We start from the raw sequence: 15,120 nt of genomic DNA, 5'->3' as shown, positions 1-15,120 counted from the left end.
ATTATGTACAGCCATGACCCTAGGCTTTTAGAAATCATAGAATCATACAAAACTAGGGCTGGAAGTGAGCTCTGTAGATCATTTAGTCCAATCCTCTGCTCTATGCAAGATCATACTTATCCAAGCTATCCCATACAAGTTCTTGTTTAACCTATTCTTTAACTAGACAAAAATGAACCCTGTTGGGCAATATGCCTTGTTATTGTGCAAAGATACCTTAGCCTGCCTCAGGTAAAGCAAGGGGATGAGGACTGTTAGCGTCCTGCCACTGCAAGGGTTGATAAAACCCACTTGAGATCCAACCTATGCCCCCATCTACAAAGAAAGGCAAACCCCCCCCAAAGTCTGTACCAATCTGACCACAGGGTAAAATTCCCTCCTGATCCCAAGTATGGTAATCAGTCTGACCCCAAGCAAAGGGCTAAGACTCTCTTGCCAGGAACCTTCAGGCTTTAGTCCCAGTAGGAGCACTGGCACACCCCAGTCAAAATCTGCAGCCTTGGCTGTAGCCAACACACAATGCTTCTGAGGAAGGCAAAAGAAAGCCCTGACATCTGTAGCAACAGGAGAGGAAAAAATTCCTTCCTGGCCCCTTATAGCAACCAACAACACTCAGAAGCATGGGAAGCAAAATAAGTCTCCTTCTTGCCCTATTTTCCCTTTCTGATTTAAGGAACACTTACATGCAATTAATTTGGATCCCCTGTCTTTTTCACAGAAGTGAATATTTGTCCTTTTAATGCATTCTTTTATCTCCAATTAATGTTGCTGTGTTAGATCCCAATCCTGCCAAGTACTGGGGCATTCCACAAAGTAAGCCCCACCCCTTTCTTGACTGCCACTCCAATCCTCTTCCCCCACTTAACTTGCAGCTCTGCTTTCTGCTCCCTGCCACGTGCTTCCTGTTCAACCTGCTGCTGTATTTTCTAGTTCTTGCCCCATCAAGCTAGGGACAGGCATTACACATAAACTGGTTTAAGAGCACATCTCGAGCAGGAGCTGACAAGCCTGGCATGCATTGCCAAAGCATAGCATATATTACCACAGCCAGCTCGGGCTTTGAGTAGCTGCCACTGGCCATGGAGCCCAGGCTACTCGCAGCTGGGCTAGGGACAGATATTACACATAAACTGGTTTAAGTGATCAGAAACTGGTTTAAACCTGTAACAGAACATAAGTTCAGTGCACATACACCAATTTCAAAATGGATGTGGCTGAAACTAATTTAAGATAAACCTGGTGGAATGCAGTATCAGACTTAATTGATTTGGGTCAAACCAGTTTATACAACGTCTGTCACAGACCCCTTCCTGGTTTAAGTTAAACCAGAGTTCCCCAGCATTCCAGATGCTTTGCAGCCCTGGGCTGTGCTGTCTGCTTCAGAGCAAGGCTCGCCCTGCCCCTCTCCTCCCTAGCCAGAGATCCGGTGGAGACTGCAGGCACAACAGGGTCTGCCTGGCTTCCCCCCGCCCCCTCGCTGCTCAGGCAGCGATCCCCCCGCTCCCTCCCATCTCCCACAGCATGGACCCCAGCCCCATTGACCCTAGGCATGTGGTATACTAGCTAATGCTAAGAGGTCTATGTGCGTCTCTCTCCAATTTCACTGGGATAGGCAGACAGAAGAGTATTCACTTAGGACTTTTTGGAGCTAATCAACAGGTCAGATGGTAATGTCCCTCCATTCCTTCCTTGGAAAAAACTGTTTAAGAAGAGCTTGAACTAATGAGAGAGACTGTCATTCTGTTGATAGGCTGATAAACTTGTGTTATCAACCCCCTGCTGGCTCCCTTGCCTGCCAGGTTTGCAGACAGTATGAAGAACCAAGGAGAGGGAGACCGAAAAGCTCAGTATCATCAACAGATGCATGCATTTCACACCCCTCCCTGCCTTTGCCTCAGTGCTAGCCCAGGGCTGGGGTCTGGCAACACTCCTGTACGTTGAGCAGCAAGGGGGGGAAAGCCTGGGACAGTGCAGGCAAGGTGGGGATTTAAACCCCTCCCTAATCAGAGGTCCTGCAGGGACCTGGCCACACCCTCCCCCTCAGCTCAGCACTGTAAAAGGGAAGGGAAGGCTGCTCTAGCCTCCCCTTGCTTCCAACCTGAGCCACTGCAGGCATGCACCTGCATTTCTGGGATTTCTGTGCAGTTACAAACTGGTTTAGCCTAGCCAGGTTAGACTGACTTGCAAAGATTGAATCAATTCAGGGTCAGGTTTTTTGAATGTCTGTCCTTAGCCTCAGCTGCTATGTTCCCTGCTCCCTTCCCCATCTAATGTGTGGCACTCAGAGGCTGCCCATGTCACTTGTGGTACACAAGTTGCAGGTTGGCTATACCTGCATTATATGCTTAACTTTATAGATATGAGAAGCCCCACTAAATCTCCACTATAGCAGGAATGCATACAATTGGCCAGTTGTATCACCTTTTCCAAGTCTCTGCAGGATCAAGGCTCTCAGGGTACCTGGGAGCTACTGTGTGTATCAAGAGATGTTTTTCTTTTCCACTAACATCTCAAAAACTGAAAAAAAGAAAAAAAAAAGATATCTTAACACATTCTAAACTGACAACTCTTTTGCAGTGATTTTTTTAAAAGAGTGAAGGACAGGCAATTTTCTCTTTCAATGACACTAGGTTCAGTCTACTGTAACTCTACTCAGCTAATGGATTTACACTGACTGGATTTACACCAGTGAACTGAGAATAGAATTCGGCCAAACATTTCATGAAAGATATGTCTGTACCAGTCAATCATGAATGGACGTCTGATTTGGGCTATGGAGGCTGTGTGCATTCCAGATGTATTTAAGTACCAAATAAATCTTGCAGATGTTTCTTACAAACCATGAAGCACTGCTGTCTTTACCCAGTCTCACACTACTCTGGTAGATATTTTATTTTTTTACTGTTAATACCATTAATAAGAACTTATTTTGCTAGATTCCATCCCCTACAAAGGACTTGTGCCAAACCAGGCTGCAAAGAAACAGTCTAGATGCATCTGTCTATGTTCTGATGCAAACTGAACAGAGAAAAGGAGACCCAGCCACATAAATGCTACTCCATCAATCTGTTGCATCTCATCATTTTCCCATCTTTTCCCACAGTCCAATTTTAGAAAAAGTATTTTTAGTCTGTTAAAATTTGATCTTTTTTCTGTGTTCAGAATAGAAAGGTTGGTCACAGCTGAGACTTGCTAATTTGTTCCTCATTTTGATGTCCAAAGAGAAAAGTAGAAGTGCATATTTATTTTTTTCTTTTCTTTTCTCTTTTTTTAAACTGTTCTGCAGCAAACTTCTATCTTTAACTATCAAAAGCTGAAAAAATGTTATGTCTACTTAGCTATCAGCCTCACATTCTAAGAGCTTCCAGCTAAGCATGTTTTGAGATGGTCAGAATATCCTTTTTTGGAGAGGTGCAATATTTTGTGAAAAGTCCTAATATCATTCCTAATATGCACTTAAAATGGAAGCAGGTTACCCCCAATTCAAAGTAAGTTTTTTGCCTATAAAAATTAATCTACTACATCTGTCGGCAGTTGTTCGTGGACTGGTAAACTGGCAACAGTACACACTGTATTCTGAAAAGTTTAATGAAGACTTACATTAGCATTATTGGCAGAACTGTTATTTGATGCTGCATATTGCATAACCTCTGAACACACCCTTATTTTCAGTCAGGCATGTGAACCCTGATGAACGCAACTTCAGTTTTTGGGTTCTTGCCTTTGTCTCTATCCCACTCTGTAGGCCTTTATGGCAGTCAATTTTTTTTCTACTAATCAAGGTAGGAATCCACAGTGTGCCAGGTACTTTCCAAACACAGAAGAGAGACATAGTATGAACCAAAACTTGTTAGAAAAGGTTTAAATCTTTAACACTTTCTTCTCCTTTCTTAACTAATACAGAAATGGTAGTCACAAAAATAAAAAACAAAACCACTTGCCAAATATTGTTTTTCCCTTCTTTTAAATCCCTTTGTGAATTCACATCTTCAAGCAGTCTGTTTGACTTTATTATTATCAAGTGTTTTCAAACCTCCCCTATTCCAGCCAAAGTCAATGGGGAACAAAAGTATGAACCTAAGCTGTACCCCAAAGCCTTGTGTTTGTCATATCTATCCTGGATTTTAAACTCATGGGTGATGGAAACATGCCTTAATCCATACCTGTAAATGTGCTATACCATATAAAATGATATAATACCAAATAACTAATAATTCTTTGTTTCACAGACCAAAGAGAAAGCCTAAAGGAGGCATATCAACAAAATACTAATAAAATCTTGGCAGCGATGTAACTTGGAGGCTCACATTTATATATCTTCAGGTATTGTGAAATATTCCAAGTATAGTTATTATTATTATTTCCCTTTAAAACAAGATAAATAGTAATCCTGTAGCCTAGAAATAGAAATTAAGATTCTCAGGATAACATCATCATCATAAGATTTTTAAATCCATAAACCAATTGCCTCTATACTAAGTGGTGTGGAAAGAAATCTGGGCCATTATTCCTGAAAATAAACGCAAACTATTCTTTCACTCACAATGCCTGCAGCTTTGCTACTCAGCTGAAAGAGAGAGAGAGAGAGAGAGAGAGAGAGAGAGAGAGAGAGAGAGAGAGAGATTTTCTAGGATTCTTCCATCAAACCATCTTTGTGTTCCTAATGTCAAAATAAAATAATAGACCAATGGCTTACAATGGATGATTCAACTTCACTGTCTACCCAGACAACTTGTCTTTCTCCATCATTCTGACACTATTTTAAATGACAGTTATATTATTGAAGTGACAGTTGGCAAGTTAGAAAACTTTTCAATATAACATCACACAAGGTCCTCATGAAATAATGGTTTATTCTGATATATAAAAGTAATCAAGTTGTTAATTTACCTAGTCCAGAGGTATCAAAGATATTGCCTGTTGGCTGAATACAGCCTTAAGAGCCCCATCACTTGGCTCCCAGTGCCAACTGTGGGTTTGAACTGACCCATGTGGTACATGCTAGACCAGCTTCACACACAGGCCACACAATGCTAGCTCCAGGATCTTCACTAAACGTGGTCCCCATCCCAGCCAGTCATAGGACACTCATTCTGGGCAGGCCAGAATCCATGCCCCTGCCTACCTTACTGGAACCTGCATGCAGCATGGGTCCTGGACTGGCTGAAGTAGATGCCATGAGCAGTGCATGTCCTGGACCAGTGATGGGGGCATGCCACAGGTGACACAGATCACAGGGTAGGCACCACAAGTGCTGGATCTGGCATGTAGGACGGGGGGGGAGCAAGAGGGGTCTATGGGCCTAATCCAGCCAGCAGGGCCAGATGAGTTTGACACCCATGACCTAGTAATAAAGTGCCATGTTTATTAAATCTATTTGTACTATAGATCCTTAACTCCCCCACCAGATCATATGGCCATCAGAGCAAGAACAAAGCTTAACCTGTCATAATGATGGTATATCAAACACACCCTACTCCCATTTTTTCTTTCTAAATTAAATGAGACAGGTCAAGCTCTTGGCTTCCCTTACTTTGGTTAATGTTCTCAAGGAGGTCACATGCATCTTTGCCTTAGGGCTGAGCGACTAGGAACCTAAAAGAAAAAAAATGTAAAATTCAGCTATAGCAATTAGCAATACCTAATTTTGATCTTTATTATATATAGACATCTGTGGTAAACCCACATCCAAATCAGACAGAAAAGAACCCTGTACTATATTTGTGCTATTACATTCAGTTTCAAAGAAACAGAGCAAGGTGTTTGGACTGATGGGTATAGCAAACCACACATCAGGCTGTGCAAGTAATTCAGAAACAGCATGACAGAATGTGTGGGGCTAAAAAGGGGGCAATACATATGGTATTTTAAGGGCCAATATTGTTCTCACATAATTTGAAGGAAAGTAGACTGATTTAAATCACTAATTTTAATTATGATTTAAATCAACAAGTAGGAAATCTTGGTTAAAATTATCAGTTTTAATTTTGTTTTGCATTTGTACTTTTTAGTTACATTCCTAAGCAAAGGTTGATTTATGTTGCTTGGTAACAATTAAAGCCTGTTAAAATGCAACTAAATATGACCTTTATACTATACAGGTTTCCATCGATTTATGCTGTACATGCGTTCCCAGAGAATGGCGCATAAATTGAATTTGCATAAAGCGAACCCACTTTACAATGTAGCAAATAGGGTTCCTATGGCAGTGAGGGAGGGAGGGAGTGAGGCTGGGACTAGGGAAGGGGCGGGGGGAGAGGGGCCAGTCCCAGGGCTGCACAAGGCAGCAAAGCAGAGGGAAAAGAGAGGCACTCCCCACAGCCCCGGCTGCAGTGGCCCTGGAAGCATCCAGCACCAGTTGCCTGCAGCTGCTGGGCTGCACCATGCTCCGCCTGTCCCCACTCACCTCTGCTCCTGGGCTGCACTGTGCCCTGCTGCTGGCAACTGGTGTTGGCTGCTCCCAGAGCCACTGCAGCCAGAGTGGGGTGAGTGGGGCCACGGCCCTTTCCTCTTCACCCCCCCCCCCCCAACCCCACCAGACTTACCTGCTTGGGCTAGGGGGAGCATCTATGCTGATCGCATAAGAGTGAATTTACCTCGCACATAAAGAATTATGGATCTAAATATGCTCATCGCATCAAAGTGAATTTGCAATTAAAAATCTGCATAAATCAAGGGATACCTGTACTACCTTTTGCTAACCAGGAGGGCAAACAATAGCCCTGCACACTTCTTTAAGCCAGGAGTCAGCAATCTATGGCCCATGGGACAGACTAGGCCTGCAAAGTCACTGGATCAGGCCCATGAGGCCATTGTGAAAGTCAGCAGCTTTCAGTAGCAAGGAGCTTCACCCATGCTGTGCCACAGTTGTGTGGCAGAGAGAAGCAGCCGTGGTGGTGGTGATAGCAGCCAGGTCCTAGCACTAGCTCACTTCATACTTGAGCTGGGTGGGTTATTACAGCCTGTCACCAGAAAACATTGCTGACTGATGACTGAAGTGATTATATAGTTTAATCATTTTATTCAAATAATTAATTTTTACATTATAAAATAGTGAATGACACATTTCTTATAGGATTATTTCTTTTACAGGCAGCCCTTGGTTCCTGACAACCACATCTTAAGTCAAAACGTTGCAACTCAGAATTGATTTTCCCATAGGCAACAATGTTATAAATGGGGGATTGGTTCCTGAGCCAAGGCCCAATACCCTATTTTCACCAAAAATTACCCAGAATTTTGTACTCAATCAATTATGGATGAGTAATATCGCTACATTAATGTATTTATATTGTAAATAGCAATCATATTGATTTGGAAGGACTTCTTTGAGGTGACTTTGCTGGACTTTTTGAAGGGGTCTTGGCTGCAGGTTTTTCTGAAGTCTTGTCTGCTTTCTTAAAGAAAGTGTCCAAGGTAGTTTGAACAGATGTTCTCCAGGGAGATGGGTGATGCAGCGAACTTGTTCGCTGGCGTGGCGCCACATCAGATCAAGTGTTGTAAAGTCAAAAGTGAAAGTTGAACCAGGGTTTCGATTTATAAACGTTGTATGTGTGAAACACTGTAACTCAAAACATTATAAGCAGAGGACTGCCTGTACTTGTAATCTGTGTCAAACTATTTAGATGGAAACAGAAATTCAATAAAAATAAACATTTAAAAATGAATTAAATAAAATGACCTGAAGTAAACTGGATTAATATAAAAAATATATTTTCTGAACCTGATTTAAAATAAAGTGATATATTAAACAAAGTAAGTATTATTAGGACTAGCTGTCAAGACTGATGGGGGGGTGAGCGGGTAGGGATGGAGCCCCGTGTCCCCCCCACCCCTGTCAGGGCTCGGTTTCCTTTCCCCACTGCGGCAGCGGGGGGAGGGAAATGGGCCTGGGCCCAGTGCAGGGGGCATGGGGGTGGACCAAGCCCGAGGGTGGGGAGAAGTTAGCCCACCGTGGCAGTGGGTGGAGGGGTGGAAAGCAGCGGGCCTGGCCTGACATGGGGGAGGAGTGAGCCTGGGCCTGAGGAGAGGAGGCCTGCTCCTTCCTTCCCCCCCACCACTGCAGTGTCAGGCCAGGCCCACTGCTCCCCCCCATACTGCTGCAGTGGGCCAGCTCCCCCCCCACACTTTGAACACACTCTTCCCCTCCACACATCAGGCCTAGACCCACTCCTCCCCTCCCCACACTGCTGCCGTGTTGGCCTAGGCCCACTCTTTTCTCCCCCTGATGCAGCGCACCCGCTCCTCCCTCCACCACCACCGCATCGGCCCTGCAGGTGGTGCTGATGGAAGGGGGGAGGGGCGGGCTGAGGTCAGCACCAGTGCCCTCGTCCACCCCAGTCTGTGGTGTCCCAACCCTGCTCCCCCTCCCCCCATGCCACTGCCACCACCTCCAAGGAGCAAGAGGTGGGGACGAGGGCCAACCCTGTTCCCCACCACCCGGCACAATGGGTTCAACCTCGTTCTCCTCCTGGAGCAACAGGCCCAACCACATTTCCCCCACTTCACGCCACTGCTGCCTCCAAGGAGCAGGGTGGTGGGGGGGAGCTTGTCCTGCCATACCCTCCACCCCCCTTGGCCAGCACCCCCTCTGTCCCTGCCATCATGGTGGTGCTCTGCAGTGCTGCCACCACCGTCTCCTATCTGGAATGCTCTTGGAACACTCTGATTGGCTGCCGAGACAACCAATCAGAGTGCGAATAAAGTGTTACGGGCAGACAGACAGACTAAGGCTTTTGTATTTACAGAATCAGAAAAAGAAAAGAAACTCTCCTGCTTTCCAGTTCCTTCCAATCTATTTCTGAACTTTAATGTAATAATAACTGAACTAGCAAATAAACTGAAATGAAGAAAATATTCTCTTTGCACCTGTAAAAGAAGCTGCTACTATCCAAAGTTCATGTAGCAACTCAACAAATTCTGGCTCCAAATGATTAGCCTGTTATTTCCACAGTGCTAATGGTTTGATTATCTATAAAACTTAGTAGCAAACATATATTACTCAAGGTTTTTTTTCTAATTAAGTTTAATTATTTTAACTGTTAAGTCTTAACACAGGTTGTCATAACTTCAATTAAATTAATTTAAAAAATGTATTTAATTTAAATTTTAAAAATTGGATTTATACCATAAAAACTAGATTGAATTTTAGAAATGTTTTTTCTTCCCATTTAAAACAAAATCTCCACTGATTTAGAGTAAGATCAAGATTAGACCTCTGTTGAATGAGCAGGGGGAGAGGAAACAAATACCAAAACAGATGAATGGAAAAGTAACAAGCTACACAAAATGTAATCAGGCATTACAATGCAGAGAGGCAACTCACGCATGTCATAAAATGAACAATTCACCAATTACCTCTGGTCATTTTTAGACTGGCTTTTCTCTATGTAGATCCTGACTAGACAAAAGAATAATAGCATGACCTCAAACTGGAGGCATTGCCTTAAGGATACTGAGTCACCATGAAACTCGGATCAAAGACTGAAAACCACCAAGGTTCAAACCTTATGGCCCAATCCTTCAAATGCCCTTCCAAATGAATGAATCCCATGGAATCTGAGAAGGAAAAAAAAAAGTGGATGGATCTCACAGAAACTGAGAAGGTAAGAGATCCTCCCATAAAACAGTAGACTGTTGGTAGCTGCTGCTTCAGTCCTGTCATATCCTTAATGTGCTGGGTAGCAAATTCTACTGGCAATTTGAAGGGATTCTTTATGGAGATATCTCCTGTACACAACAGATCCTATGGACCTCTTTTGTACCTCTTTAAATTCAATTCCACCTTGCAAAGCATCATATTTACTCAAATCCAATACAAACCTTCTCCTCCCCAGCTTCTGCTTCCCTCTCCCCGCCAGCTTCTGCTCCTTGCTTCCCACCCCCTTACCCTTGTTCCATACCAGCAGGCTCCATCCCCATTCTAGCCTGGGACACTGAGCATGTCTCCAACTCAGCTGCTGTACAGTCTGCACACTGCTGCTACAGGCTGGGCCGAGGCCCTGCTTACTTCCCCAGGCTACAGCATGGACAGAACCAGTCAGTGTGGAGGCAAGGGTAAGAAGGGAGAGGGGCAAGAAGGGGAGCAGAAGGAGGGGGAAGATGGAGCAAAGGGGCTGCAGGGGGAAGATGGTGGAATGCAGAGGCAGTGCGGGACAGTGTAGGCAGCAGCTGCAGCTACAGCTCCAACCCTGGGTAGAGGCTGGAGCTTGAGCCACAGCAGCCACCTTCTCCTCCTGCCCACCTTGTATGTGATTCTAAGATGAAAAGCTACCCCCTCCTTCTCTACCCCCCATCCCTTAAATGGGAAAAAACCCTCATCTTAGAATTAAGTAAATGTGGTAGTATTGGAACTGTTCCAGCACAGACAGGTCCCTTTATGTTATGGAGAGGAAAAAAAAAGATTTGTCTTGGAAGTTTAGCTGCTCTTTTCTAATTTATTACATGTGGCAGCAACTCTTAGTGTAACTGCTTTCATTATTTTTTATAAATATAGTCAAACTTGAAAATCACCTCCAATAGTCTTTACATTAATGCATGGAGGTTTCATAAATTTCATCAGAATAAGGTGAAAAATAATGCTCCATCATATACCTGAAAAATGCAATTGAAAAAAAACCCAACATTCTGAACTTATCAAAAAAGCATTGTCTTTGATACTCAGAATGCTGTGTATCTGTGTTTATTTTGCTCTATTTTAAGTTGCTCTTCAAGTCAAGGCTAGTGTTGCCTTAAGTGAGTGGTCTTTGAGACAGGAGCTGTATAGACAGTGCCTGGTAAACTGCAATTGCTCATGGGCAACATTAAACATAAGAATCAAAATTTCAAATATTAGGTGAAGATAAAGAAGTTCTGAATCCAAAAGATCTTCTCAGACATGTTTGGGTATTTAAAGTAAGCCAAGAATATATCAAACACAAACACATCATCATGCTGTTTGTTTGATAGTTGCTGCTGAATCTTTCTATCAGAACCACTTTCTGCTCTAAAAACCTTGCCAATGAAGGATTCATTGAATTCAACAAAACCCCAGGACATCTTAGGTAGAACATTTGGCAGTACATGAGACATGTGCATGTTGTACATTTTTTTACCTTTTTCTCATCAGGAGCAACACAGCTCAATGAACCACTGAATTTTAGCCCAAGATCAAAATGTTTGCTTCTGGGCCATATTTTTATTCTAAAAACTACAAATCACCTAATATGTCTGTGCATTAATAAATGCATAAAACAAAAACGTTTCAAAAGTTAATCTTAAATTATTTAAAATGTGCACAATAAAACTATTTTAAATTGATATTTATAGATGTAATATATGCACATAAAAATCAAGTCATTCAGATGAAACTTATCAAAATCTCGATGCACAAGTAAAACCAGATCTTCCTAAGGCTCCATCCTCCACAGCGACATGCAGGGCTATTTGATACACAATTTCTGTAGCAGTCTGTTTGCGCACCACTTCCAGTATACAAGATAATGGCAGCAGTGGCCATTCCATCTGCTGCACTGTGTTGCTCAGGTGATGAGGTGCAGGTGTGGTCCCTGCCTCCAGCCTGCAGCTGCCCCCACAGTGCTCCACCTGGGGCCAAGCCCCACCTGTCCTGCCTGGGGCAGCCCACATGATGTTCCTTCCTGAACTTGCCCCATGCCCTCTGAGAGAACCAACCTGGCCCCAGCCCTGCCAGTGTGCACAGGTACTGCTCAGCTCCCTTCGCTGTCCAGGTACTGCTTAGCTGCCTAGGTACTGCTCTACTGCTCCTGCCTCTGGCGACTCCTCGCCCTCTTCCTGCTGCCCCTGCTACACCACTCCAGCTGTCTTCCACCTACTAGGTTGCCCACAGGTGGCTGCTCACCACACGAGGCAGGCAGAGTGCATGGAAGGGACCTGGAGCCCCACATGCTGAAACAAGAGAAGCCCAGCAGCAGTTTCCCTTCCACCTGGCTGAGCATGTGGTGCCCAGCATGCACCCCCACATCTGCTGCCATGTCTTTGTGCTACCTGCTGCCTAGAGTAGAACAGCAGGGGCAGGAAGAGGATGAGCTGCTGAAGGCAGGGAGAGCCAAGTAGTACACAGGCAGTTGTGGCAGCAGGCGAAGCAGCCCCATTTGAAAGCTGTGCACATTGGCCAGACCTGGGGCTGGGGTTAGAGCAGATGCAAGTGACAGTGCAGAGCAGGCTGCCCCAGGCAGCAGTGGGTGGGGCTTGGCCCCATGCAAAGCGCCATGGGGACAACCGTGAGCTATATTTTGCCCACCCTGCATTAGACAAACTCCCAGATAGAAAACTGTTCTTTTACCAGTTCTCAGAGCCTTTCAGCCACAACCTGTTTTACATCTGGAACACAACAGAAGTTCAGTGCACATAAACTGCTTCCAAAATAGCTGGAAACAGTTTAAGATAAACCTGGATGGATGTAGCATCAGACTTAACTGATTTATGTTAAATTGGTTTACTGAACTTCTATCCCAGATCCTTTCCAGATTCAAGTTAACTCATAGTTCCCAGTATCCCAGGATGCTTTGCACCTCCCCCACAAACTCCCAATCACAGGGTGGGCGGGCTAGCTTTGGCCCAGGTTGTTTGATCCAGCCAAGCAGAGAAGTGAGCTCTATCGCCCCCCAAGCTTCTGGTCTGGGATGCTGCAGGCCTGTGGCTGCATTTCCATAGTCAAAAGTGAATGTCTGTTTATTTGCTGATTGGTTCAATCTACACAGATTAAGCTAACCTACAAAGATTGAATCGATTCAGCCTTGGGCTTTTGGCTGTCTGCACTCAGTCTGTGTATCAGGCAAAGACTCAACCTGAAACCATGCTAAAAGTACACAGAAAAAGATCCCCTTTTGCATTTTGGCTCAGGCTTATCCTTCAAATAAAAGTTAAAATTCTCTTTTAAAAGAGGATCTTGTGCTCTCTTTCAAATGGTCAGATCACTATTACTCTCTAGACAGGACCTCCCCTTCTCAGGGACAGGAGAAAAAGACCTGAAAGTGGGGGGAGAGTTCTCTTCATTTCCCATCAGTGGCCTTTACACGACACGCTCTACAAGCATGGCCTCTTCTGCCATTCTAAGGGCCGTAAGCCAAGAAAATGAAAAAATAAAATAGCTGTCTCTGAGAAAACTTGGCACTTCAATGTTGGGTGGATCCAAATGTTTCCCTATCCTATGGGACCAATTTCATCAGGCCCCCAAAAGGCTCTCCAGAGATCTGTGTGTGCTGGTAGTTGACACTGCACCTGCACGGAGAGAAAAATAGCTTCAGCTTACCACTACTTAAAAAAAAAAGAGTGTAACCCCTCCTCCTCCATAGCCGTCTTCCATCCAAAACAAAAGACAATAGTTTAGTACAGTATTCACAGAAGTGGCACTGTAAGTCACAGACCTTGTGAGATCAGGAAGGAGAAACCACTAAAGCAAAAAACACACAAAGATAAGTAAATTAAATTAAACTTAACATTAAGCCTAATTCTCTGGGTCTTAACCTGTAACAGCTGCTGAGACCAGCAGTCAGCACAGGGGTAAATCCATATAATGGAGCCTGGAATTACTGAGTTGAAGGAGCCAGGGAAACTCCATTGCACAGAGAAAGGGAGCTTTTTCACTGTTACTTTGAAAAAGAATTAAACCAACTTACCTGTGCCAGCACAACAGACCTTTAAACAAATGATATTGAAGGAAATTAAGACTATTTTTTCAATCACATATTTTTCTGGAAGTTCCAGAACTACTCAATCAACTCCCTATAGACAAAAATTAAAAGCATGATCCCAAAGGTCAAAACATACCTTTATCATAAATAAACCCATTGCTATCCGCAAGGTTCTCTCTGCTGCCTTATGAGCAATATAGCTGTTAAAATAAAGAGCTGTAAAGAATAGCTAAATATGTCTTCCTTAATAAGTAAAATATTAATGGAGCACCTCTACTTCAAAAAATGACAACCTTGGAGTAAGATGACATACTTATTATAAAGCATCTGCAAAATATGTGTGTCTTAATATAATTTAACTCAAATGAACTAAGTTCTACCCTAAATAGAATCCTATATATTGGATATGTATATACTAATATGATCCACATCTGAGACTTTGAAATGTCAAAAATAATGAATTTATGTACTACCTACATCAGACATAATACTGAGCTAGGTCTCTTACATGCATTGAGGAGCAGGGATTATACCCCAGATCTTCAAAATGTATTTAAAACATCTGAAGACCCCAGGGGGCTTAGGCCCTAAATACTTTTGAGGGTCTAGGCCTATAGCCCTTGCCCTTCAGCTCCAAAAATAAAAACCAGCCCTCTGCCTCCTGCACTAGATGTCTCCCTCTAGATAGTAGTACTAAATCCTTCATCTTCCTCCGGGACAGTTCCTAAAAAGTTCACTGCAAGAATAATTCAAAATCTAAATCTTTCCTAAATATGCAATATTTTAGATTTGACCTGTGGCTTTTACACTTAAAAGTCTTTAACACAAGAACTGCATCTTCCCTAACATTCTTCAGAGCCAAAAGTAGTGCTGATGTCCAGGGAACAAATAGGAGTCTTTGGTTTTGAATAATCTATCTGAAATATGAGCAAGGGACCTTTATTTTTGTAATTGGCTACAATTTTAGTAATTTACAAGGGCTGCCACAGTTCAGCTACTGGTTTCTGACCACAACAAGTAGCTGTTGAAGGATTTCCTTATTAATTTGTTTTAAATGCTGACACTAAGACCTGCTTTTGTTATCTCCTCTTGACAGAATTAGTCTCCCTGCCTTTTTTTCCCTGTGCCTTTTTCTTTCATGCAACATGTCCCAAAGATGAACTAGATGAGGCTAATGACCTCTTTAATACCTTTATTATACAAGCAATACTTTCAATGGATAACAAAGAATTAGAAATTGATTTATGTTGGCAATTACAGAACAACAAAAGGAACAGAAGCAATATATATAAATACAGCAGTCAATACTGAAGAAATAAAAATACACAAACTGTACACCCTAACCTTTTCAAAATACACTTGAAATGTTCTCTTCAGTTTTTCAACTCCTACAGAGTAAAGAGGTATATTTTGTGCTCTAGAACACCCAGGGACCCTTAGGCATTTAAATGAAGTGCTTTTGCATCAC

General features: G+C 43.2%; 1 protein-coding gene across 3 annotated transcripts in view; it reads right to left on the bottom strand.

The window, feature by feature from the left end:
• MAML3 (mastermind like transcriptional coactivator 3) overlaps positions 1–15,120 on the bottom strand; it is a 364,995-nt gene that overhangs the window by 330,578 nt on the left and 19,297 nt on the right. Inside the window, exon 2 of one of the 3 annotated variants that reach the window (XM_059722047.1) lies at positions 5,534–5,595. The exons of the other annotated variants lie outside the window; for them this stretch is intronic. Within the exon in view, the coding sequence (XP_059578030.1) occupies positions 5,534–5,566 (33 nt within the window). The 5' untranslated portion in view covers positions 5,567–5,595. The remainder of the gene's footprint in view (positions 1–5,533; positions 5,596–15,120) is intronic. 3 annotated transcript variants of the gene reach the window in all.

The sequence above is a fragment of the Alligator mississippiensis genome, chromosome 2 (genome assembly GCF_030867095.1).
Source record: "Alligator mississippiensis isolate rAllMis1 chromosome 2, rAllMis1, whole genome shotgun sequence".
Classification (NCBI taxonomy): domain Eukaryota; kingdom Metazoa; phylum Chordata; order Crocodylia; family Alligatoridae; genus Alligator; species Alligator mississippiensis.
The sequence above is the reverse complement of the archived record's forward strand: the minus strand, read 5'-3'. Positions and strand labels throughout refer to the sequence as shown.